This window comes from Halichoerus grypus, chromosome 8 (genome assembly GCF_964656455.1).
Source record: "Halichoerus grypus chromosome 8, mHalGry1.hap1.1, whole genome shotgun sequence".
Taxonomy (NCBI): domain Eukaryota; kingdom Metazoa; phylum Chordata; class Mammalia; order Carnivora; family Phocidae; genus Halichoerus; species Halichoerus grypus.
The window spans coordinates 121351948-121379129 of record NC_135719.1 but is presented as its reverse complement, the minus strand read 5'-3'; the positions used below and the strand labels follow the sequence as shown (position 1 = coordinate 121379129).

At 46.4% G+C, this 27182-nt stretch overlaps 1 protein-coding gene across 4 annotated transcripts in view; it reads left to right on the top strand.

Moving 5' to 3' along the window:
• Positions 1-27182, top strand: part of SLC8A3 (solute carrier family 8 member A3) — a 134437-nt gene that overhangs the window by 90365 nt on the left and 16890 nt on the right. The window contains exon 3 of one of the 4 annotated variants that reach the window (XM_036107253.2): positions 26567-26673. The exons of the other annotated variants lie outside the window; for them this stretch is intronic. Coding sequence (XP_035963146.1) covers positions 26567-26673 — 107 coding nt within the window. The remainder of the gene's footprint in view (positions 1-26566; positions 26674-27182) is intronic. 4 annotated transcript variants of the gene reach the window in all.

Here is a 27182-nt window from a genome sequence, read left to right as displayed (position 1 = left end):
ACAAACAAAAAACAGCAGATCTTTGAAGTCAGAAACAATGGAGACAATTATTCAGAAAATTAAGAGATAAAAACCTCGCTTTAGACCTGAATTATCTGGATAACTGGAAAAACTTCCTACATGAAGAAGTCTCTGTCAGCTGCTCTTTTCTCTCAAGTCTGTATTGAAGACACCATCTATGCAGAAGGCTTCAGAGATGTCTTCTTTGTGTATAAAGCCCAAATCTGTGACTCTTGGACCCTGTTCCTTTATGCTAACCATAATCTCCCAGTCAACATGCCCACATTGAAAGCTTCATTTTCATTCACCAAAACCAACTCCTTCTCCTTTTCTGGAAGTTCCCTCTTTCTGTCCAGTGTGCCATCATCCCCACCTCCGTCACCCAGTATGAAACCTTAAATTTATCTTTTATTTTGCCTGACCTCTCATTTCTGTATTCAAAATGTTTTTCTCGTGCATCTTTTCTTCAATCATTCGTTTGTTTATTTGTTTATTTCGCAAGCATTCTTGAGCTCCTGCTATGTTCTGGAACCTGTGCTTGGTGCTGGGGATAGTCTGTAAACAAGAAATTTCAGCTGAGCATGAGAAGTGTCATCACAGAGTAAGCACAAGGTGCTGTGGGACAACGACATGAGAGACCCACCAATCCAGTCTAGGGAGGTTGGGAAAAGCGTCTCAGAAAAGAGATCAGTGTCTGAGATCAGGAGAATATGTGGAAACTGGGGAAAAAAGAGGGCAAGTAGCCTCAGTCCAGAAACGGGCCTTTTACAGCATGCCAGAAAGTTTGGAGGACAGTGAAGAACTATTAAAAAGAGAAGGGGGGGCCTAATGAGATATGCAGGTTGACCAGATGGCTCTAGCTGTGTTCTAAGAATGAAACTGAGTGGGTATGAATTGGGTCACAGAGATGGGTGAGGAGACTGTTAGGGGAATCCAGGCCAGAGGTGGCTAGTGAATAAGTTTTAGAGGAGATGGCAAGAAGGAATTGTATTCACGAGCTATAAGAAGGTCGAAACAGCAGGATCTGGTGCCTGACTGGAAGTGAGGGTAGTCCAGAGAGGGAGCCAGGTGCAGGAATGAATGCATGGTGGTGTGATCCATTGGCATGGAGATGAAAGGAGAAGAGATGGCTTTGGTAAAGAAGATGGTAAGTTCAGCTTTGGGATGTGTGAACTTGTGTGTGTTATTTCAAAGATGGAGCAATTCTAGGGGATGAGAAAACTCAAGGTATAGGCTTGAGAATGGGTGGCTGAAGTGGTGGTGAAAGTCATTAAAGATGTCACGGTCAATGGATCGAGGGGCAAAGATTAGTCATCTTTTGGGGCCGCTAACATCACCCAGGATGCTGGTGGGAAGAGTGTGAGCCAGGTACCAAGGTCTTCAGTGTTAAGGCAAGTGATCCACATGTCAGCAGACCGGGGCAGGAAACAGCAGGAAAGGGGTCTATAGCCTGCTTGGGAAAGAGACCATTACGTGAGGGTGGCAGGAAGGACAGAACTATCCCAGATGATGTAGCTCTGAGCAGTTATGCCTCTCAGCCAACCCTTGGTAAAGAAATAGCAGTATCCAGAGGAAGTGGTAGGTACTGGCGTTCCCAGAAAACTTGCTCAGACGGATTCTATGCCCAAGGGACTCCTGTTTAGATGAGGGGCTTTGTTAGTTCTCAAAACATCACCAACCAGATGTATAAGACATTACCCACTGGCTCCCACAACCCTTCTGCTCTGGCCACATGGCCTGCCCATGGTCTGCTGAATACACTTTGCATTTTCCTCTTTGAATGCCACACAGTTTGTAAGTTTTTTCTTCACTTCACCTACCTGAACCTTACGTATTCCTAATGATCAGCTCCATCCCAGCTCTTCCAAGAACATTTTAATACCTACCAAGTAATTATTCTCTCCACTGACTGCACGCTTCCTATAGTACCTGTTCTATAACTATCAAATACTACATATATTGCAATCTCTTGGTGGGCATAAAATCTGACTTATACTTTGTCAGTTTCCAGCCCACTTCCCTGCTAATATAGATGAACTATGAATATTTGGAAGACTGGTTAGTTAATTTCCCACTTGGAAACTACATGGGTTGCAAAGTTCTGGCCCTTGTGTTTCCTGTGTATAAAGTAGGGATGACAGGCTATATACATGGAGCTCAAATTCCATGAAGCAAAAGCATCGGTACTGAATTATTTTTTTTGCCTTTTAGCTCTTGTAACAATTGTTTTGAATTTGTTTGATTTGCCTCAAGAGCCAAAATTGTGAATGGCAGCTCAAGTGATTTTTCTGTACATCCAGAAAATAGAATTGAGTATTTGATAGACAGTAACTGCTTAAGACGGGAAAGGGAGGAGATTGTAGCAGTCAAGATATTTTTTACAGCAGAGCAATAAAAAAAAAAAAAAAGAGTGAAGATAAATGAGCTCGAGTGGCAAGTGTCTGAGCCTGTTGGACGCAGGCCCCTGTGGCCAATGATGGACAGTGTTTATATGACTGCTGGGCCATCGATAGATAACGGAGATAGGTAAGGGGCATTCTTAGGAAGGTGGTTCTTCTTCAGAAGGCCATCTGCCTGTCTGCCGGCTCCTTATTCTTCATTCAACTGTTCTCCTTTTCTCATTTTTATGATGGTTCTCCTGGTAATACTCTAGCTTGGACTTCGGCCAGGACATGTGGACATAGGAATGATCCTGAATTCTTTTTCCCTTTGGGTAATTGTAATGACTTTAAAAACTTGTTAGATGGCTAGCGATCCTTGGAGAATTTTTGTTTTCTTAAATAATCATTGAAGACGGTGAGGCCTGTGCATTGGACAGTGGGCACCTGTGGAAGGTGACAGCAACAGCCCCCAGACTCCCGTCACTCAGGACTTTTGGAACCGCAGGTGGCTCTGGCAGTCCTGACTGAGCACTGGCTCCGTGTAGTAGGGGGTCTGGGTGCTGCATTCTGATTCATTCTCAGCAAGATGTGGATACAAACACATTCCCAGAGTGAGGGCTTGGTGTGGCTAGTCTTAAGCCAAGGGAACTAGAAAATCTTATCTTACTGTTCTTGAAACTCCAGAATCGGGGGGGGGGGGGGGGCGGGGAGACACACAAACATTCAGTCCATAACAGGGCAGAGTGCTAGTCCCTGCCTTGTTCAGTTGTAATGAGGGTTAAGTGAGATGTGTTGAAAGCACTTAGCATGGTGTCTGGCACGTAAGGAGCACTCGATAAATGTTGGTTGAAAGGAAGCCAGAGAGACCTGAAGGTGATAGCGGATGACAGAGGCCACTATCTCCTTCTCTCTCACTGGAAAGCAACTTTTTAATTTTTTTTAAGATTTTATTTATTTATTTGACAGAGAGAGACACAGCGAGAGAGGGAACACAAGCAGGGGGAGTGGGAGAGGGAGAAGCAGGCTTCCCGCGGAGCAGGGAGCCCGATGCGGGGCTCGATCCCAGGACTCTGGGATTATGACCTGAGCCGAAGGCAGACACTTAACGACTGAGCCACCTAGGCGCCCCTGGAAAGCAACTTTTATTATCTCATTTGAAAAGCAGTATACTATGGGGACTGGGGAGCTAGGCTATCTCAGTCCAAATTCTATCTCTGTCATTTATCAGCTGTGTGACCTTAGGCAAGTGACTTAACCACCCTGTGCCTCAGTTTTATCATCTCTGAAAGAGGATAATGAATAAAATAATAGTTTCTACCCTGCTAGATTATGGAGATTTGTTAAGTTAGTACATGTAAGACACTTGAAACAATGCCTGGAACCTATTAAATGATATATAAGTAATAGGTGTTATTATGAAGTGATGCGTGGCTTGGGACCTATAGGAACTTCCAAGTCCTTCCTAGTTTCATAAATCAGACTGAGTTTGCAGTGTAAATATCTCCTTACATTTCTGCCTTCCCCCATTGGACTGTGAATTCTCAAAGAGTAGGCAAACTGTTTTTTATTTATCTCTGTGTAGCTTGCCATCTCTATTATGATGCCTGACTGGGTGCCAAACACAATACTGGGCATATTGTAGGGATTTGGTCAATGTGGGTCAGTGCGGGTGGGGAGCTGGGCAGGTTAAAGGGGAGAGAAGGGCTCAGGGGCATCACACTAAATAGTCACCTACACAAACTACAAACATTGTTATGCAGGAGAAATCAGGTCAACATTTCACCTTCAGTGTCAACACCAAAAAAAGCCTAAGGAGGAAGGAAAGAGAAAATTATAATCTGCTTTTTGTGTTTTATTATTGTTATTATTATTACCATATGGTTTTTTGTATGTGTTGTATGCTTCATTTCGTGCGTGGAGAATGGGGTGCCAATCCACTCTCTTTCCCAAGACTAGAGCTGGGGCAAAATAGCTACGGACAGGAATCTGTACACTGTGAATATGGCCAGGTCTTCTTCTAGGTCACTCTTTCTCAAAGTTTGTAATCTGCTTTGTGCCAAGCTCCTTGAGGTAAAAAACAGTGTCTTACTCATGTTTATAACTCCTTCAGCCCCAACGCCTATCACACGCTTTGCCCGTAAGATGCTCAATAGCCATGTATAAATGGATTGAGTTTCTGGAGTCCATGAGGGCACTCACTCCTCCCCTCCCTGCCCCCCCACCCCACACAGTTTGTCTAGTCACGTCTTCCCTTCCATCGTCCACCTTATAAAACACGTGAGCACCTCCCAGGCATCTTCTTCCTCCATCCTTGTACTGACATGTCCACTGCTCTTCGTCTCCCATTTCAAACATTTTAAATGTCATTTGGGAAACAGAATTCTAGAAATCTGGAGCCTGAAGTCACTTTAGACCCTGCAATCCAGTTTTCTGACCTGAGGCAGGTCCCTAATGTCTCTCCCCAACTCCATTTCTTGTCTTCCTCAGTGAATATTTTCTGAGTTCCAATTAGGCATTAGCAATTCCAGAAAATATTCCATGTTCCACTCTCTTAATGCCACACTCCTGGACACCACATTCCCTCTGGAGACTGAACACTGGAGAGAGATGGAAAAGTACTTTGAAAATGTGTGCATGTGAGGAAAATGCTAAGTGTTCTGTCTGATGGCTTCAGTGACAAGTTTGCTTCTTTAGAAACTTGACTAGACAGAGTGTGAGGAAAAAATGAAAAGGCAGAAATGTGTTAAGCTTGGCTGAATAATGGCCAGCAGGGTGAAAAGATAAGATAACCACCCACCCACAGGATTTCTATCCTCCAGCCCAAAAAGGTTGGCAACAAGCATTGAATCTACTCTTAATGGAGGGTATGCTTGAAAAGTAACTTTACAGCCACTTGTAGGAAACAGGATAGGGAAGTTTGCGAAATAGAGAAGATGCCTAAGCATGTGGGATACCACCTCCATCTTGGAAAATAGCCAAGATGATACAATCTTATTCAGGATCATTTAATTAAAACAAATTCAGCAATTAATGTCAGTATTGCTGTCAACAATCACAACAGCAGTGGATAGATATTGAGCAATTTGTGCTAAGCAACTTGCAGGAGGATGTATCACTTAATCCTCTGCCATCCTCTTACAAATGAGGAAATTGAGGCTTTGAAAGGTGATTTTCCCAATGTTATCCAGTTATAAGTGCCAGGGCTGTGACTCAGACACAGAGCAGTTTAACAGCAACATCTCTGCTTTTCTCTCCTTTGTAGTAATATGCCCAGTCCACTGAAGTGGATCATCTTAGTACACTGCTTTTGTTACCTTCAGAATGCCCAGGTATGGATTGGGTAAACCTTGGCCTTGTTATCTGAAGATGTGAGCTTAATCCAAGCAGTGCTATTTACCAGCTGTGTGGCCTTGGGTAAATCCCTTCATTCCTCTAGGTCTCAATTGCCATACCCCTCAAATATGAGTGATTGTAACTACATGGACCTCACTAGGTTGTTGTGAGGATGAAATGAAATAACTCTGTAAACAGAAGTGCCCACGGCAAATTCAAAGAATTACTGGCACTCCCTCTCCTTCAGGTATTGGAAGTTGGTACTAGGCAGCTAGGAATGCAAAACATGGCCAGTTGTCTGCTGTCTGGTGTTATCATTAATTTTGGCTCTTCTCCTTCTCTTCCTTCTCCAAAACTTAAGACATTTGCCAGCTGCCTTTCCAATAGGATTTTGTTTCCTTTGGTAGAGAGGAAATGAACCAAAACTAACCCCATAATTCCATTTTCAGCAATAAGTAGAGTGGGGTCCCTGATAATTGCCCTGCCTACCCCACAGGATAGTGGGGAAACTATTGAATGGTCATGCATGAAAGAGCATTTTGTCAACTGTAAAGGACTATCCAGAGAGAAGATATCTCAATCAGAGGGCTCCATGCCTGAGGGATGGATTCTTGGAAAATGCATAACTGTACGTATGTGGCCAGAATCTGAGGGACGTGCTGGGGAGAGGAGCCAGGTCAGTTTCCCAAATGGCACAGTAGAAACCAGTCATGTTGAATCTGAATCTCAGAACACTTTAGAACTAGAACCAGCCAACTTTCTTTGGACGATGAGCTGGGATAATGAGTTAAGGCTAGGTCACGTCTCCTCCCTGTCCTTATCCTCCTTTCCCTCCTATTTATCTTTCCTTAGACCCAGGACAAATGATAAGTAGAAGAGATTATGATCCCAGGAATAGTGCAAATGGGAAAAGAAAGAATGTATTCAAGGATGTTTCCCCCTATCTTCAAATTGCACAGAAGGCTGGTGAATTCAGGTTGTCCATTCTTACCTCCCTTTGTACCCATAATTCCTTGGCCTCCTTCAATTTTGGTTTCCCTTGTTTCAACTTCCTGTTCCTGCATGAATGCTCAGTGGCTCAAATTAACCTCACTGTGCCAAGTGCTGGAGAAAAAGAGAGATGTATAGCATGGCCATGCCCCCATAGAGCTCACAGGACAATAAAGATGGGAGAAGACAGAGGTTGTGGGTATTGGGTGCCAAGTGGTTCCCACAAACTGGAAATGGGACCAGGTTTGAAGAGGGAGTAGCCCACAGGGGAAGTCACTGGGGAAGGTTTCTGGAGCAGATGGGACAGCGGCTGTGCCTTAGAGGCAGGACTTACATAATAAATGTATTGTAGTCCTTTGTTGTTGGGGGTTTTTTAAAGACATTTTTAAAAAGACTTTAAAAATGCAACCTGCTGGAAGATCAGGAAGCAGAAAGGGAAAAAACTGGGTAAATAACCTTCTTGGAGATATTCCTTCACTTTCCTAATACTGGATTACCGCAAAACATCAGCTAAGTAGGGATCATCCCCCCAAAAATTGGGAAAAAATGGAAATAATTTGAGATTGAAAAAACCCTCATCATGAGAACTTAGTTGGACTTCATACACTTACTTTATGGGTTCATTTTGGGTAAGAATATTCACAGGCCTTGGCATCAGACCACTGGGATCAAATCCTGGTTCTATCACTTACTAGCTGAGTAACCTTGGGCAAAATTACCTAACTTCTAATAGTCTTAGTTTCCTTACCTGCAAACTAGAAATTCTAATAGTACCTGGGGTCCTGGGATGGATTAAATGAGTTATTTGTGTAAAGCAGTGTCTGGCCCAGAGGAAGCTATTACTTATAGAGAAGGGGGGGCATCGTTAGGTCTTCAGCACATAGGGGAGCTAAAAACCTTAGTTTATTCTTGACTGCCTCCTTCAACCACATCATCAGGACTTCCTTCCTTTGTCATATAGTTCTCCCAACCCTTCAATGATGGGAAATCAATGAGTGGGCTTTCATGCCCCTGTATATTTTTCCAGACTTTGTGCTTGGCCAGTAAGTCTATTTTCAGCCCAAATCTCACATGCCCCTTTGGGACTTTTCACCTGATAAACATTCCTCCTGTGCTCTTGAGTGTGGTATCCACTCTCTCAACCCCTACCCAGAGCTTCCTTGCATGTATATCTGCTCTGTTAGGCACGATGATGACCTCACCAAGGTCAGACAATGGCTGTGATTTCATCTGGACCCTGATGACCAGTTTGTAGGCTAGAGCCCAGGGCTTAGCAACTGGCCAAGGCCCAGAGGGCAGTTGAAAAGCAAAAACAGTCCAGCCTGATTGCTTTGAGATGCCTGATTTTAGGCTGCTCTAAATGAGCTTGAGGAATCAAATAGGAAAAGAGAAAGAGATCATACTGTTATGTCCCTTCTCCCAGTTTTTTGACTCAAGAGTTTGCTAGTTTACCTCCAGTTAAATTAGTGTTTATCAGAATCTTCTGGGATCTACTGAATCAGAATCTGGGATTGGGACCTGGGAAGCAGCACTTTTACAGCTACCCCAGATGTTTGTAATATGGGTACTTCCACGACTACACTTTGAGAAGGGCTGCCTAAAACTTTCTCTCCCTGAGTGTGAGACTGGAAGGAAAGGTTGTCCAAGAGGGAACCTCCACTTCAACTACAGCATCTCTGCTTTTGCCTGCTGTGCTTGGTTATACTTCACTGTAGGCTTCCTTCTTCACACAAATTTTCTTCAGCTTTAAAAAATTGTTTTTGAAAGCCATTGGTATGGAGAGAACATTAGATTTGGAGTCCAGGTGGCCTGGGTTCAAATCCCTGCTCTGCCATTTACCAGCTGTACGACTTGGGCAAGTTGCCAACCTCTCTGTGTCATTTCCTCATGTAAAGATAATCCTACTTCACCAGGCCATTTGTAGGATACAGTGAAATGATGTGTGAGTAGCAGCTTTAGGAAAACTGGCTTATTCTACAGTGCAAGTTTTTATCATCAGCTTGGAGCCTGCCATGTTCACATTCAAATCCAGTGAGTACGTGGAGTTTTGCTTATGGATAGAGGAGACTTCTCTTCCTTTCTGCCCTTGTGTGACTTTGGTTCCCCCTATGGACTGAATCCATGACAATCCTGGGCTGTAATGTGGCTCCACTGAACTCTGTTGTTTTTTCCTCCAAGCCCTCAGACTGAGTGGGACAAGAGTTTCCCCCAGATTCAGCAGCAAGAAAGGGGACTTTCTTCTTGGGAAGGAGTCTGGTCTGAGCATCTTCCAAACTCCAACATCATGATGTCGTTCCTCTGCCCAGCCCCATTTTCTGTCTCTGGACTTAATTGATAAAGAAACCATTCGAGGAAGGCTCCAGGAGCTGAGGCTGTGCCTGGGCAGCAGAATGAACAATTTCAACAGTCATTCTTCTTTATCTCCCCTTTTCTTAAGAACCTTTACTGGGCATTGCCTCCTCCTATCTCCTTGGGGCACCTCCTGATGATGGAATGCACAGGTAAGGGTTCTTGGAGAGCGCCAGCTCACTGGGAGCAGTCCCCAGCCAGATCCACCCATCTTCATGGCTGAGCTCCATCTTTCCTTTCAGGCTGTCCTCCCCCTTCCCTCTCTGCCATCACCATAGCAACACAGTGGTGTAAAAGATAAAAGAGCTAAGGCATCTAAATATAGTCCGAGTCTCAACACTTCCAGCATGGAGCCTAAAACCTAGGGGGTGACAGCTAGAAGCATCCAAAGGATGAGTGGCAGCCAGGAGGGAGGATGAGTCAAAGGAAGGGTCGAGGATAGAAGAGAAAGGCAGGGAACAGTGATTTACTGAGCCTGCTGCCTGTGTCTTCTCATTTAGGCTGCACACTACCCGATGTGGATGCTATCATCTCCGTGTTACTGCTGAAGACACAGAAGCTCAAAGAGCTTAGGAAGTTGGCCAAGGTCACACAGCTGTAAGCATTAGAGCTAAGAATTCAACTCAAGTCTCTGGCACCCCAGAGTTTATGTGTTTTTCCCGCCATATCACAAATGCAGATGTAGGTGAGAGAGCTTGTTGGGGATACTGGACTTTTTGGGAAGGTCATATAACCAAGCTGAGGGCAGAGCTCCACTAAATTATTGGATGGGATTAGACTTAGTGTGATGGAAACCGGGAGGAGAGGGAAGATATATGACTTCTACCCAAGCAGCCCCTATGTCTTCCTTGAGGGCCGAGGGGAACCAGAGGGAGTACTGGTGAGACAGCTTTTTCTAGGTGCATGATGACACAGAACGGGAGTGGAGGCCTTTATCATGCCCTAAAACGGAACTTAAACCGGTAAAACAAAGGGCATGATTAGAAGCTGTAAACCACAGATGACTCACACCATCACTCATTCCCTCATTCAGTCATTCCACAAATATTTTTATTATGCACCGGACATGTGCTCAACTCTGGAGATATGGACACAAGTAAAATGAGTACAGCCCTAGCCCTCCTGGAGCTCAGGACAGTGGGGAAGACAAATAAGGAAAGAATTACACACTCGATTGATTTTCTTTACAACTGTGACATGGACAAGGAGTACATAACAGAAGAACATCACCTCCCTGATGGCATCAGTGGAAGGGAAATACAGAAGCTCTTACAAGTGAAGAAAACCCACTTGCTCAGTTTTAAAGGTGATGTGCATTTTCAAGGTGAACCGGGAGGCTGTCCTGGTAGCTTAGCCTTGACCACGGGCCTATGTGGTCAGCGTACCCTGTAGACCCCATTCCCTGCCTTGTACCTTCATTATAATCATGAAGTCCATACAAACAAGGTTTTAAAAACTCAACAAACTGGAGCCAGATGAAGTCTGACGGCAAGGAAGTGTATCGTGTCTTCTTCCTACAGCTCTTAGTATCACAGGAGTGAAACCGAGTGTGTGGTGTGTAGACAAGATGAGTCAAGCTATGGTATTGGCTCCTGAGGGTTTGTGGGAGCTGCGCTGGGAAGTGCCTGTGAATTAAGCAGGGGCAGGAGGGGAGGCAGAAGGCATCAAAGTGAATTTCTATGGATCCAGAGCTTTTCCAAACTCCCTGCAAGGCAGCCAATCTGGGGGCTGCTGTATGAATGAGTTAGAATTAGATAATACAGTGTGTGGGGAGCCCTTTAGCTCTTCAGAGAAATGCTGTCTAAATACATAGTGTTCGCGTCACAGATAATGATACAGTACTCTATTTACGGCACTCTGCTCCCTACCTGTCTGCTCTTGCCCAGGGATGTGGTACAGATGAATGGGCAAGGTCTGGAGAATGTGCTTCGAAATCCTTGATTAAAGGCCCTCCAGGCAGATGTAGAGTTTTAAATGTGTTACATTACTGTCATTGTCGGTGTGTTTTCTTTTATCACTCCGGAGTGTCGCGGCCTTCTGTTCCAGGTGAACAACTCTGCCTGCGTGTGGCATGCCCTGAAAGGCATTGGGAAAGCAGCAACCCACGGATGGGCAGTACACAAACAGGTTTTTAACTGAGGGTTCCAGAGGTGCTCTGGGCTGGCGCCTGTCAGCTGGCCCGAGCCTCTCCGTGAACCCAGGCTTTCCACCGCGAGGGCAGAAGTGTGGGCATGTCGCGCTCGAAATGAGTATTGACTACAAACCTTCTGGCCCCGGACAGGGTTGAGAGGTGGCAACTGGAGGAAAAGCAGGTATGTAATGGAAGGGAAACAGACTCTCTTCCACCGCCAAGCCTGGTTAGGCCACTCAGCCAGGCCCACAGAGGGAGGCAGCAGGGTTGGGAGAAGTCACTGAAGTGGGGGCAGGGTGGAAAAGGAACTTGAGAGATGGGCACTGATTGGGACTACAAAGTCAGATTCTTGCATCTCTGGTAAAAGGAAAGGGTGGGGATGGGGGGGTTGTCCGTCAAGAAGAACAGCCAGGATCAGGCTCGGTGGAAGTGAATTCGAATGCTGCCTTCACTTACTTGACCTCTCGTGGAGAACTTCTCCCAAGGTTGAGGAGTCTTCAGTACACAAACTGGTACCATTGCTTCCCCCACGGCAATCAAACAGGACCCTTGAGGGTGTCTCTTCATGAAAGATGGGATGGGATGAAAATAGGCAAATGAGCAGCCTCATCAGCCCCCCTCTGCGCTCCTACCCCAGGGGAGAACAAAGAGCAGTGTTGAATAGTAGGCAGGGTGACCCTCTGAAAGGCATGCGCTAACACTGGGCAGCAGGTGCCATGGAAGGATGATCTCCATTGGGGAACAGACTTCCTAAGACAGGCTAAGGTCACTATGCAGTGCTGTGAAATGAGGAGCAGTGTCGAGGAGATGCAAACCCTCTCCAGGCATACCCCTTTGTCTATAATTGTTCCTCAGGCCAACCGTGGAGCTCAGAAAATGCCCTGCCTGGTCCCACACCAGCCCTTGCCAAACTCCCAACCATCTCACCCTCTTCTGACCTGATCCTGGAGACTAGGGAAGGAAGAATCCTTCTACTGGTGGCTCTGGCTATTACTTAAACAAGTAGACCATCACCGAATTAAGTCACATTTTGGACTGCTTATTTCATGCCAGTTCCCATGCTCCAAGTTTTACTTCGTTGTCTCTATTCTCTCAAAAACCTTATGAGGCAGGTTTTATTATTACATCCATTTCAGACAAGGAAACTGAGACTCGTAGAGATGAAGTAATTTGCCACAAGTCCTAAAACTCTTACACCCGGAGTCCAGATATCTCTGACCATAGGGCCCATGCTCTGAACCACTAATGACAATGAATAATGATGTTCATGGCACCCGTCACCGGAAGGAACCGTGGAGAATACACTTCAATGAAGCCATGAGTGAAGTATTGAAGTGACAGCAGAGCCAGGTTCTTCTAGCCAAGGTGACTCCTTTTGGGCATGTGTTGAAGGCTGGGAAGGGAGTTTGGACTTGTTTGGGAAGGGAAAGGAGAGGGATTAAAGTGACCTTTTCATAAAAGTAGCCCAGGGTCGCCAGGGTGGCTCAGTCGGTTAAGCATCTGACTCTTGATTTTTGGATCGGGTCATGATCTCAGGGTCATGAGATGAACCCCGTGTCAGCTGTGCGCTGGGCGTGGAGCCTGCTTGAGAGTCTCTTTCCCTCTCCCTCTGCCCCTCCCCCCCTTAAAAAAAAAAAAAAAAGAGTAGCCCAGTAACTGGGCTCTAAAGGGAGTTGAGTTTTATAGGCAAGAATGGAGTCAGGGAGACCAGCCACAGCTCTGGCCCAGCAGCCGGACCAGTATAAGGCTCTGCAGTCAGTCCCTGGTTCGAGTCCTAGCTCCCCCACTTAGTCTACTGTTCACTCAGTCCCTGAACAAACATAGTGGGTACCATCTCTGTGTGGAGATAGTTCAGGTGCTGGTAAATGAGATAGTCACAGTTTCTGCCCTCATGGAGCTTGTTGGGGGAAACAGACGATGCACAGATAAACAAATAAATAAACAAGTTAAAACAAACCAGGGAGATTTGATGGAGAATAGCTGGAGTCCAATCACATTGAGTGGACAAGGAAGTAACAGGTAAGCTGGGACATTTTTTAAAGGACCTGGTCTTAAGAATATCTAGAGGAGCAAAGCTCTAGGCAGAGGAAAGAGCTATTGCAAAGGACCCAAGACAGGAATGAGGTTGATGGATTTGAGAAAACAGAAGGCAAATACAGCTAGGACAGAGTATCTACTGCCTTCCTCCATCTGGAGGAAGAGTGGTAGAGGGTGAGGGGTGGGGAAGCCAGGCTGAGTTTTTGCAGGCTTGATCAGGTTCTCAGTGTGGTTTTGGAGCCCAAAGCCTGGCAATTAGTTGCCTGGGAACCTATTTTAAATGCAAATTCCTGGGCCCCACCCAGACCTCCTGAATCAGAAACTCTGGGGATGGAGCCCTCCGGACGATTTTGAGTGAGCTAATATTTCAGAACTCCTGGGCTAGATTATGCAATTTTAATTTTACTCTTAAGTACAAGGGGAACTTACTGAGGGTTTAAGGAGAGAAGTGGCATGTTATAATTTTCTTTAACAAATTTTTAAAAGTTGTTCTGGCCGTAGAGAGGAGAATGGCCTGCAACAGGGCAAGAGGCACGGAAGCAGGGAAAGATGGGTTGGGTGGCTATTGTAAGGGTCCCAGCCACATGTGACAATGGTTTGAGTAGGGCGGTATGGCAGAAAGGAGAGGTGGACCAGAACTGACAAGGTCAGGGAGGCAGAAACAAGGGCCACAGAGAGCTGGCCGCCATCTGTCCAGAGCACAGTTCAAAGGCGATGTTCTCAGAGAAGACATTCCCCACCCTCCCCCAGTCCCTCCCTATTGTCTAAAAATAAGGAGCATTGCGGAGAACCGGAGTGGGCAGGTGCTTCCTCCGCTGCAGAAGGACAGGTGAGGGAGAGCCGTGAGGAAGGGATGGACTCTGTGAGGCTGAGGAAGTTGGCTGGCTTCCTGGAAGGCTAAAGTTGTTAGCTCTGGAGAGTGAAGTAGGAGCCCTACTGACAGCTCACTCGCGCTCTCTCTCTCTCTCTCTAACACACACACACACACTTACTGAATTGAATGAGACCTGCAGTTTCCAAAAGCAAGGGTTGTGTTTTTCTGCTCATATCATTACCCACAAAAATCCCAAGAGAGAGGTAAGGCCTCTTGCCCTCCTTATATAAGCTCAAGAGAGAGTGGATGGCCAAGAGGAAGGCAGTAAGATAAGCCACAGAACTCAGACTCTGGTCTTTTGCTTCCTGACATTCTCTCTGTCACACAAGAAGGCACCAGATGACCACCAGAGTGGATTAGGGTTAGGGAGAGGTGAGTCAAGGTTGGGCCCTGTTTATTTAAAATTGTGATATTTTGTTCATCCTAGATTGTTGTATTAATTCTGACTTTTAAAAATATTGCGTTAAAATATTGCTGATCGGAATTACTGAGTTGTTTGGTAAACCCTTAAATTTTGCACCTGTGCTTCACTTGCCCTGGTCCTGGCCTTGGATCCATTACTCTCTATTCTATATCAGCTTCTCCCATTGACCATCAACAGCTTTAAACACAAAGCAAATAGGATTTTTATTCCCCTCACCCTTGTGAAAACCTCAGCTTCTACCTTTAGACTCTATTCTCCAAGAAGTTTGCTTACTATGTTCCTGACAAAGTCACCAGGTCCTGTGAAACTAGCAGTAGGCTAGGTTGTCCCAGTAGAGGCGACAGAGTACTCAGAGCTCCTGCAGCTGAGATGGGGCTAGGACTCGGGTGCTCTGGCTCCAGCCCCTGACAGCCTGGGTACCATTTTGTCTCTAGGTGGTACAAAACAAGAATTTGCCATTTGGCTGGTAGAAGAAGGCAAGAACTGGAAAACAGTTCGTTCAGAAGTCTTACAGGTAGAAATTGTTGACAGCTCCTTTGGGACCCACAACATAATACGCTGAAATGGTGACAATGGCTGACAGTGACCCACGTGCTGTTTTCGCATCCAGCGCCGCGGCTCATCGCCCAGCCCCGGGGGGGCGGCATGCCTGTCGACTTGTGTGTGAACAGAGCCCCCGGCACAATGCCGGGCTGCAGCTCTGCCTTAGTTTAGTCCCTGATTGATTCAGTCAAGAAAACGTCTGTAGAATAAGCTAATCTTAGTCTCTAATGGAAGGATTTTCTCCACGCAGCCCAGGGACAGGACTCTTTCCTGAACTTGCTATTCACTGGGATCTCTAGAAATTATCTGCCAGCAGTATGGGCTTTATAAGTATTCTCGTGGACAGGGAATTAAGGTGGAAGTACGGAGCTTTGACAATGTTTGACACAGGTCCCCAGGAGCCAGTCCCTCTCTCTTCCTAATTATTAGAAGGTTTTCCTTGTACCTGAAGTTTCATGTCCATACAATATAGTCTTTTCTTCTTTCTGCTTAGATCACATTTTTTAAAAAAATGAGAAACCCAGGGGCACCTGGGTGGCTCAGTCGGTTGAGCGTCCGACTCTTGACTTGGCTCAGGTCATGGTCTCAGTCTTGTGGGATCGAGCCCCGTGTCAGGCTCTGCACTCAGCGCAGAGTCGGCCTGAGACTCTCTCCTTCTCCCTCTGCTCCTCCCCCCAACTTGCATGCGCACGCGCACACGCGTGCTCTCGCTCTCTCTCAAGCAAATAAATAAAATCTAAAGAGAAAAAAAAAAATGAGATGCCCACCAGAGAGGGAAAACAAGACAGAGAGACCCAACATGTCCAAAGCCGTGAATCAGATAACCAGCCACTTGTTCTCTTCCGTGCTGGGAGCACACTGTTAAATAAAATGATTTTATAGATTATTCTCATTGCTTTTCCAGGAAGGGGATTTATCAACTTCAGGGGACAGCAGCCATAGGTCCCCAGACCATTGGTAGGTTGGTTGGTTGGTTGGTTTTACTTCCCCTCTTGGCTTAGAAGCAAGTGGGAGAGAATTAGAACTGTGAATCATCCTCCCTTTCCCAGACCCCACTCAGTTACGGAGAGGCAGGGCAAACGTGAGGCCCATATAGGGCTAGAAATAACTGAGTCACATGTAGAGCCTAAACCTGCCCAGCTCCACTGCTCTCGGGACTGGAAACTGAATTCCCCTTTGAGAATAACTGGGCAAGGCCCTTACGGAGATGACTTTCAAGGCCGGATTCTCCCGCTAACCTAGAGTGAAGCTTCCCAACCCTCATTCCGCCCCATCATACCCCCACTCACACCCATACACACGATCAGGAATATGAAGCCCTCCCCACCGTAGGGCGGAGAGGGATCTGTATCACAGCTTAAAGAGATGAGAGCACTCTTGTCCTGGCAGAGAAGTTGTAATTAGATGATGCATGAGCACATTAGTTTTCCACGTGTGTGAGCATCCACGTACAAACACATACCACTATCTTGGCATGGTGGCCGAGAGAAATAGTCAAGCTTGGGAGCCTCCTTGAGGTTGGTGATATGTTCAAACCAAGACTGATTTGAGCTGCCTGAGGCATATATGTTGATTCCCTGTATCGAGATAATAACTTTCCTAGAGCTTACTATTACCCCCTACTGCGTGGAAATTCCACACAAGCAAAGGGAAGCAGCAAAAGGGAGGTTTTTCTGTACATGCTCACATCACAAAACTATAAGCTTCATGAGAGCAGGAACAAACTTCTGATATAGAACGAGTGGGTGGGCTACCGGGTGGTGAGTTGTGGATTCCTTGGTCCTTGTCTTCTCCAAGGAAAGAATTCAGTCGAGAGACTCGATAGAGTTAAAGTAGGAAAGGTTTTTTATTTAGCAAAAGGTGACGGTACACTACAGAGAGGAGTGGGCTAACAGAGGATGGAGGAAGGGAGGCAGCATGCTGAGCTTCTCATTGTTATTTTCTGGGGGTTTTATTTGGTCTCCTCCCTCCCATCCTGTTATCATCGCTCCACCCAGGAGCCCCTCTGTTTCTTCCCCTCTAACCTTTTGTGCAAGTTTATGTTAGTCATCTGCCCACGAGCTGCCTAAGCACAACCCACAGGAGGGGTGGGGGGCAAACCGCAATGCAAATGGTATTATAATGATATTATAAGAGCCTCAGGGTTACTAGCAGATAAGGTGCGCATGCTCCAAAGCTGGGGCAGTCTCTGTAGCCCCTATCTGCTGCTTATCAGGAGGTGCTAAACTGCAAAAAGGGCTGGTTTAAAGGAGATGGGGCGGTCTCTGCGCGGAGACGGGGCAGCGGGGGGGGGGGGGGGGGGGGGAGGAGGGGGAGGGAGTCCCAGTCCCTTCGTTATCCTCCTTTCTCCCCTCCTGCTCCTGTCTATCTAACTGCCTACTCTAACAGGTGAAGGATGGGTGAATGGATGAATCAGGGGCCATGTATCCAGTAAGCACTGAAGAGGAACCAAAGAAGGAGATGTAGGCAAGACATATTCTGAGCCCTTGAAATATAGCCTAGTTCGGGAGGCAAGATAATGATTATGAAGGCAGTTATGTACTGCATCAGGCAGTACCTGATTAGCTTAGTGCAGTAGTCAGAAGGTCAGGAACCCAGCATGGGCTGGATATGCAGGAACATCCTCCAGATCTAGGTGGTACCTAGGTTCTATTTGAATGGAGTAAGGGGGAGCTGGACAGGTAGAGAGGGCAGACTATCCCAAACCCCTTAGCATGGCTTATAGGGCCCTTTATGTCCTTGACCCTGCCTTCTCTCCAGACTCATCTATTTCCCCTTCCCCCCTCTCTTGGTGCTCTAGCCAAACTGAACTCATTTCATCACCTTGAAGCCACCGTGTATTTTTTTTCATCACCAAGCCTTTGCACAAGGCATCCCCTCTCTTTGGAAGACTCTTTCTCCTCCTTGTGGCCAGACCAACTTGACTCATCATTCATGCCCCTGCTGAAATATCCCTGTGGTGAGGCTTCCCTGATCTTATTCTAGACCATGTGCCTCCTCAGGTCTGTTCTCCCCCTATCATCACACTTACCACACTTTACTGTAATTACTTGATGAATTATCTGCCTCCCCACTACAGAGAAGACTCTTTGAAGTCAGAAATTCTTGCTTGAGAATCATGTCTGCCATGCATTAAGTGCTTAATAAATCCTTGCTGAATGAAGTATTTTATTATGCAGTTTAATGCAGTTTCATTATGCAGTATTGTCATTATGAAGGAATGGATGGATGGATGAATGGATGGGTTGATGGAGTGATGGATGTGGAGAGGAAGGGGGAGAGAGAGAGGGAGTAAGGAAGGTCTCCAGGGTGTGCAGAAGTATGGCATGTTTTGAGCATAATGAGGAGAATTGAAGTGTAGAGTTTGTGTGGGCAAGTGTGAAAAGATAAAGTTGAAGAGACGGATGGATGGGTGGACATTACAAAGAGCTTCCAATTCCTGGGATGAAGGGTTCAGTCTTTATCCTAGGAAAGAATGGAGAGAATAAAAATTTGTAATTTAAAATATTTTCTACCTTGTAGAGCTGCCCTGCAAATCATGACAGCCTTCAAAAAGAAGGGTGCCTATTTTAGAAGACTGCTTTTCTAAGAAATAAAAATCCCCTCACTTTGTCCTGACCTTTGGGAAACAGTGAGTGGCCCCTTTGGGGTTTTTGGTACCACTTTGCCTCTGACCCTATCCTGAAGCCTAGATCTGTAATCATACAGTCATGTGAGATGCACTTTTCCCTTTAGCCACAGGTAAGAAGCTCTTCAGGTGTTGGGAAAGTGGGTATTTGGGAGAGCAAATGAGTCAATCATGAGCTACAGTGCCCAGTTATGAGCCAGACATTCCAGAGTAGACAGAATGACCACCAAGTCCTCAAACATGTGTGGGTTTGTGCCCACAGACAGACCCAGCAGTCAGGTCTTAACTGACAGTGGAGACAAAATGTTCCTACATTTTGCTTAGGGGAAGCCATATCTTTGTGGGTACAGCTACTCATAACTGAAGAAGCTGCAAACAGCAGAGGGCTTATCAGAAGGGTCCAGAATAGATTCCAAAGCAGCAAAGATCACGTGCATGCTCCTTCATACACACCCAAACACCCCTCCCTCCCAATTTGTACCTCCCTGCCTGTTCATCCTCCCACCCACCTGACCACTCACCCCACCCAAGTTGTAGAGTTCTTCAGTGAAATCCATCTCTCTGCCTCAGCCTGTCCCATATTCCTGTTGGTTCAGGTATGTGTGTGGGCTAGTGAGTAAATCACACAAGAGTCTCCCAAGCAGGGCTGCTGTTTACAGTTGTGCATGTTGTGCACTGCATAAAGACCCTTGAGTGGAAAGCTAAAAATCCAGCCAGTTCTCTCCATGCCAAGCCCAGCATCCTGATGCATTGCTGTGCAAGCTGGAGAAAGGCACCCTGTCCTTGCCAAGCTGTGCATCTCCAGGGCTGTATCTTTTCTCAACTTTCCACAAAGGTGCTATATAGCCTAGCAGTGGCCCTGCCATCAGGACAGAGTACTCTGATTACAAAATAGATACGGCAAGACAGTTTCAAAAGATCATTTGGCTCAGTTCCTAAATTTGTAAAATAAACAAGCCTCCCATATTAGTTGTCTATTGCTGTGTAACAAGTTGTCATAAACTTAGAGGCTTAACACAATATCCATTTATTATCTCACAGTTCTGTAGCTCCGAAGTGCAGGTCTGGTGTGGCTAAGTTCTCTGTGCAGGGTCTTACCAGGCTGAAATCAAGGCTGGATCAGGCTCCTATCTGGAAGCTGTGAGGAAATGTCAGCTTCCAAGGTCATTCAGGTGGTTGGCAGAACCCAATTTCTTGTGGCTTAAAACCTGAAGGTCCCATTCCTGCTGTCTGTCATTCAGGGACCCCTCTGCTGCTAGAGACTGCCTGCATTCCTGCTCACATGACACCTTCCATCTTTAAGTCAGAAACAGTGTGTTGAGTCCTTCTCAGGGTTCGAATCTCCGGCTTCCCCTTCTTCTTGGGCCCGAGGAAGCTGTCTGCTTTTAAGGGCCCAAGTCCTCTCTCACCCACCCACATTCCTTTTAAAAGCCAATCTTTGAGTCTTTTTTCCAAAGGCTTGTTTGGAGAAACATATTCATACCTTACTTATTCAGATAGTTACCCATTTTGAGGAAACACTAGCATGGGTAAAATCATTTGTAAATCAATCAGAACCACCTTTTGTCATTCTAACCTCTCAAACATTTTGGTAAATCTCCTGCTGTCAGTGGTGTGCGGGAACTGGCTCTTACTAGTTCCTGAGAGCAGATTGTTAAATGTTTAGGAATTTTGCAAGTTGCTCATTAAAACTTAGTAGCTTGAAATTGACTACAGTGGGAGTATTTACACCATGAAAGGCGTATACCCCAAATCAGAGTTCCTTCTCCCCCCCCCCCCCCCCCAGAGAGCTGGTTTACCAGTATACCACTGGGTGTAGACCTTTACAGGTCATCTACTTGACTTTGTGCAGCATGCAGGAAGCCTTTCCATGGCCGTTTTCATGCATGCTCAGCAGCCTACTTTTTTAATACCATCAGGAACTGGGCAGCCACTCCCTTGTAAGCCAGTTCATCTTATTGTTGTCATGGTCCGTGGTCGAGTAGAAGTCTGCCTCCCTGCCAAAGGCCTCAGTGCTTCGGAAGCAGCATTTGTGACGGTGCCTGGACCGTGGAGTGGTGTCATCTTCTGCAAATGACAACTGTCCCGTGGATCCACATATCAGATCTCACTTAGAAGCACAGTCTTTGGAGCCACACTGAGTTCACCTCCCAACTCTGCCACTTATTTAGCTATGACCTTGGCCAAGTCTCTTTCCAGTTCCTCATCTACAGATTGGGACAAAACTAGTATCTACCTCACTGGTTATGGTGAAGATTCGGGGAGATAATACACGCAGAGAGAACAGCACCTTGCCTGACCTGTTCCCAACTCACTGGTTTGTTGGAAGGATGAAATTACTTAATATACCTAAAGTGCCTGAATAGCACAGGGCCTGGCACAAGGTAAGCACTATATAAATATTAGCAAATTAATCTGAAACATGGTTTGTAGACCCTTCACCATACCAGTCACCCTACTCTGTGTGCACTCCAATGTCCCCCTCAAAATGCAGTGTCAGAGTGGACCTACTAACTCCAGCCTTTGGCTGAAATGCTAGCCTTTGATTCCAGCCTCCTTCTCCCTGACTTGAACTGGCATTCGAACAGCTGTCTGATTTTCACTAAGTTTTTTTTTTTTAAAGATTTTTATTTATTTATTTGACAGAGAGAGACAGTGAGAGAGGGAACACAAGCAGGAGGAGAGGCAGAGAGAGAAGCAGGCTTCCCACTGAGCAGGGAGCCCGATGCAGGGCTTGATCCCAGGACCCTGGGATCATAACCTGAGCCAAAGACAGACGCTTAACGACTGACCCACCCAGGCGCCCCTGATTTTCCCTAAGTTTTTAATAGAATCAGAGAGGCTTGTCCAAGGAGTCTTGAGCGCTAGACCAACAGCATGGGTACATCCTGGCTGCTTGTTAGAAATGCAGGATCTCAGGCACACCCCAGACCCACTGAATCAGAATCTGCATTTTAGCAAGACCCCAGGGAGAGACATATGCACATCAAAGTTTGAGGAGCACTGTTTGGGGACCCTATGGAGATCTATTTTCAAGAGGAAATCATTTAGGGCATCCTAAACCTTTTCATGAGACAAGGAATCTCTCCCCTAGACCTTGGCAAGGGCGAGGGGAGTGTCAGTGTGGGGCTGTCAGGGTGTGGTTGGGGTGCGAGGGGCTTTGTGCCCTGAATGGGGCCAGAAACCTGCCAGGGGAAGAGATGGGGGTCTGCTGGTGCCCAATAAAGAGTACTACAAGAGCCCAACACAGAGATGTGAGGCTTCTGAAAGCTCCCACAGAAAGGCTAACAGCTCCACTGTGGGCTCTGTCCTGCAGGCCTGGGTCAAGGGAGCTTTGTGAGCATGAGCGGGCCTGGAGCAGCAGGGATAAATTTAGAAACGATGAAAAAGAACCCTTCTTGATATGGTGAAGAGTCATTTAGTAGAAATCCAAAGGGAAGAAGTCACCAAGTTAGAGATTATTTAGAGATTACTTCTAGCAAGGGAAGTGCAAAGGGTTAGGAAGCCACCTACTCACAATGCAGCGCAGAGGCAGATCCGCTTAGTACCTTAATTTCTTACCTGCTGCCTGCAATTAAATGGGAGAATCCTGTGGTTCCTCACTGTGGCACAGCTTAGGAACAGCATCCAGAGTTTATCCAGCTGCTTGCATAAAATAAGCTGCAGGAGTAATAAGGGACATGTGCTAAAATCCCAGCTCTGCTTCGTGCTAGTTGTGTGATTCTGGGCAAGTTACTTAGCCTCTCTGAGAATTTGTTTTCTCATCTTTAAAGTGCAAGTAATAATATCTGTGCTATATGGCTGAAGTAAGGATGAAATAAGAAAGTTCTCATGGTGTTGAGAATATAAATGTATATATCATCTTAGATCCCTTCCTTGTATAAAGCCAAATCCACAGGGCCCTCCTCCAGTGTAGTATTCACCCATTCGACAAATAAATGTTGCTTCCTCTCCCTTTCACCCTAAGGGAACTCAGCAGCTAAAGAGCACCTTTCCCTTTGCAGTTTCCTGAGGACTAGAGGCCTGATTTGGAATTGGGTGTTCTCAGTGCAAAGGAATGTTCTGAGAGGCCAGCCAGGCAGCCCAGAAATGGGTTTCCTGATCCCTTCGGGCTTACTGGTGGGAGAGCTCCTGGGCGCATCTTTTCCAAGCAATACAGCTGGTCTTAGCTGGGAATGCTGCATGCTTTGGTTCCTCCCTCAGCAGAAGGCTGGGAGGAGAAGCAGGGCAGGTCAACATCCCGCCTAGGTATGGTTCAAAACCCCCAGCCAAGCCCCGTGAATTCAATCTCAGCTTGTTGTTGGAGACCTCTCCTGTAGACAGACGAATGGAGTGGGCTAATCAACTGAGGGTGTAGTTGGATGACATTGGGCTTCTGGTCTCTTTGTCCCACTGGGAATCCTTAGGCATTCTATCAGAATAGCCTTCAAAAAAATGTTTTATTGTTGTTCCTAATGAGTTTTTGCTGCAAAAAGGCAGATGTGTTCTCAGGTGTGTTAGAAATTCACCCTTCAGTCCTTCAGCAAGTCATGGTCGAGGGCCTCCTCCACACCGGGCACTAGGACTGTGGCAGCAAGTGAGACAGGTTCCCTGTCATCATGGCGCTTACATTCCAATGAGGACAGACAGACTATAAACAAAGAAGTTAATAAACCAGCCATCTACCTTCCGGCTGTGATTGGTGCACTGAAGGGAACGAGCAGATGGAACGTGATGGAAGGTGACCCGTGGTGGGGAGGTAGAGACAGTGGGCAGGAAAGAGACCCAAGGAGGTAACGTGGCCATGGAAGGCCTCTCCTAGGAGGTGATGCTTATGTGGAGACCCAAAGGATAAGGATAGCACAGACCCAGGCACAGAGAACAAGTCAGGATGATGCCTTAAGTGGGAAAGGGCTTGATTTAAGGAACAGAAAGACCAGTGTGTCTGGGACTCCTGAGCAAGGGGAGAATGGTGGGAATGGAGTCAGCAAGGTCACCAGCAGCTGGGTTATGTAAGATTCTAGAGGTCATGGTAAGGACTCTACATTTATTCCAATGATAGTAGTGGGATGGGACTTGGATTACATTTTTAATGGACTGCCCTGGGTCATTATGGGGGGAAGGAATTGAAGGAGGGGGCAAAGGCAGGAATATCTCTTAGGAGGTTATTACCAAGTTCAAAGGAGAGGCAATGGTGTTTTGACTGACGTCTCAGTAGCAAAGGGAAAGATGGCGGCAAATTACATGTATCAGGGTTGGGGTGGGGTTAGGGGGAAGGGTGAGGAAAAGGAAGGAATCGGGGTGTTTCCAGATTTGGATAGACCATGTTGCTGTTGACTGAAATGAGGAAGAACAAGTTTGGAAAGAGAACTCAAGAGCTGGCTGGTGGCTCTCACTTAATTTAAATGTTCTTGTGGCTTCATCTGTGGCTTGAGTAGAGTTGAGGATTTACTTGGTTTTCAAGAGCTGGAAAAGAAGGGATTTCTCTAGCTTCCAGGCAGGGTCCAAACAGAGGTGATGCCTTCCCCATGACTGATCCCAGCGAGGGAGTCTGACACCCCACCTCCTCCACTCCTCCCGCCAGGGGTTCCAGCCAGCTCACCTTAGTTACTCATGCCACTACTAATGTTTGTCCTCACTTCCCTGTCTTCCACTGAGTTATTGATGGCATCTCTTATTCTCTTTATCTCTTCGCTAAAAATCATAAGCACAAGTCACACTACGTCCAAGGACGCGGTCTGTCCAGCCCAGAGCTTATTGCTGACACAAGGCCAGATTCTGAAAAACCATGAGTTGCTATCTGTGCTCTCACCCTTAGCATTTCAAGCCCCTCTCCTCACCCATTGGGATGGATTGTCCTGTACTATCCAGTCCTTTCCTGACCTGACTTCTGTTTCCAGCCTGTACCCCCTCTTGGGCCACCAGTGTTATGTACTGATGTCCCCTTATTTTCTGACTTAATGACTGGAGATGGTAAGATTCCCTTATAAAATACTCTCAAACCACCAAATCGGGGTCCTATTGCTCTTAGTAATAATGGTTGCTATTTATTAAACACTCCCAAGGGAACGTGTACCCCACCAAGTGCATCACGTGCATGATCTCATTTAAGAACGCTCTGAAGTAGATATTCGTACTCCACTTTACAAATGAGGCTTGAAGAGCTTTAGCAGGTTGCCCCGGGTCACCCAGCTAGTGAGAGGTAGAGGCCAGATCTGACCCCAAGTCCTCAGTCTCCAGTACCAGCGCCGCTGCTCTCAAGGAAGAAAGGCCAGAGAGGCCTTTCAGAGGTTGAACAGGCATGCTTTCTGTGCTGACGAGCCAGCTTGTTCTGTGATGGCAGTGGGTGTGGCCAGTGATGACGGTTTGGAGTCTTTGATTTTGAAGCCATGGACTGGTGGGGGCTGGGGTGTATGAGTAACTGCTATTCATTCACTTTGGGAGCCACAGGCCCACATTCGGTTCTCTAGGATCAACAGTGTGGACAAAGGAAGCTTTGTAGGCATCCAACACTCTTAACAGTGACTTGGGAAAAACTGGGAGAGCAGAGAGTTGTCCCAAGTCAGAATGTAAAGATATTCCTACTATATATATATATATATATACACACACACACACACACACATACACATATATACATATATATATACACACATATATACATATATATATATATATATATATTTTTTTTTTTTTTTTAAAGGCGGGTGCTGAAGGCCTCAGCCCACCCAAGTCTGAGAGGGTGCAGGGCCACAGACAGCTGGGTAAGGCTCCTGCGTGCGTCACTTTGTCCCACTGCTGAGGGAAGACTCAACTCCGTGCACACCCCCTCCAGCCATGTCCCACACCCTCTGCGAGACGCCTCCACTAGAGTCTGGTGCTGAAATGTCCCCATTATTAAGCAAAGGTTGGGAGAGGCCCAGGTCCATCTTTGTTTTTAAAGCTCCTAGTAATGAAAGAAAGAAAGAAAGAAAGAAAGAAAGAAAGAAAGAAAGAAAGAAAGAAAGAAAAAGGAAGGAAGGAAGGAAAGAAAAATGGAAATCAGTACTACTAAAATTGGTTTATATTTTTCATTGTTTAACAAAGCATCTTTTAACATAAAAATAGTGTAATTGTGCTAGTCCCAAGGTCATTGTCGGATTTGTAAGGTAACTGGGACTCGGAGTGCCCTAGAATTCATGTGATCCCCTCCGTGCACCCCTGTGGCTGCAGGGCTTATTTGGAGGTAGCTTGTAGCTTTTGAAGCCCTTCGTGAGTTACCAGAATGTGTGACTTGAGCCGCGTGGCCCTCCTGGCTTCCCCGTGGTAGTCGCTGCCACAGAGAAAGGGAAAAGTCCTTCTATGTCCAGGCAAGATTCCCACAGGCCAACAGGCCCCTCCATCCATGTCCTTTCTATAACATAAGCCTTTCAGACCAACACCAGCTGATTTCAAAAGTCAAAAAACTTAAAAAAAAAAAATTCTCCCTGTCCCAAAAGCAAGAAGGATGAGGAAGCAAACATTACAGAGGACCTAAATGACTGAGCCATTATATGTGTATTATTTCATTGCTCTCACAACCGCCCTGGGATGGTGTAAGCATTATTTAACCTGTTTGTGTATCAGTTACATTATTTGTCCGAGGTCACATAGCATACCCAAGATTAGAACCCAGAATCATTGACTTTCCAGCTTTCAAGTCTGACCATGCCACAAAGCCACATGAAGCCTAAGAGGAGCCCAGGAAGCCTGGATGGGGGCCTGGGGCAGCCCTTCCCTTTGGTGCCCCCCGTGGGGGCACACTTTGACCTTTCTGGATCTTTTCACTGTTTCCTTTTCTTCCTGTTCCTTCTCCTGGCTGGCTTGCCCCCCACCCCAATCTGCTCCTTGCTTATGATACTTATTTTTCCATCCACAGCAAAGCAATTCACATCAAGGTAATTGATGATGAGGCGTATGAGAAAAACAAGAATTACTTCATTGAGATGGTGGGCCCCCGCATGGTGGATATGAGTTTTCAGAAAGGTGTAGTACCCTGTCCTACCCAATAATGTTAACATTCTTCTCTCTTCTTCTGGTTCTGTTTGTCTTCTCTTCCCCTTTCTTCTGCCACTCTAGTCCACGTCCCCTTGTTTTCTTTCTTGTTCTCTCATCTCCTTTCTTTCCACCTCTCCCTCTCCTCTCTCTGATCCCAGCTCTGCCCTAACACCTGCCAGCCTGTCACATGGTATCCATAAGAGGGATGTTCAAGAGTCAATGCTAATTTCTGTGGGATGGAGAAATGGATATGGGAAAAACACAGGGTAGGGGGGAGAGAGAGAGAGAGAGAGAGAGAGTCAGCCAGAGCCCAGAGTATCGTATATGGGTTCTCTGCTTCTCCTGGACGGCTTCATATACAGGAAAGAAAAAGATCACACAGCACAGTGCCAGGCAGGAGGGCGGCACTGGGAAACTGGCCTAGGTGCTCAGTACAGACTCCCATGGGGCAGGTATTCTCAGGGCTAAGCTTAGAGTCCCCAGACATTGGCAATCAA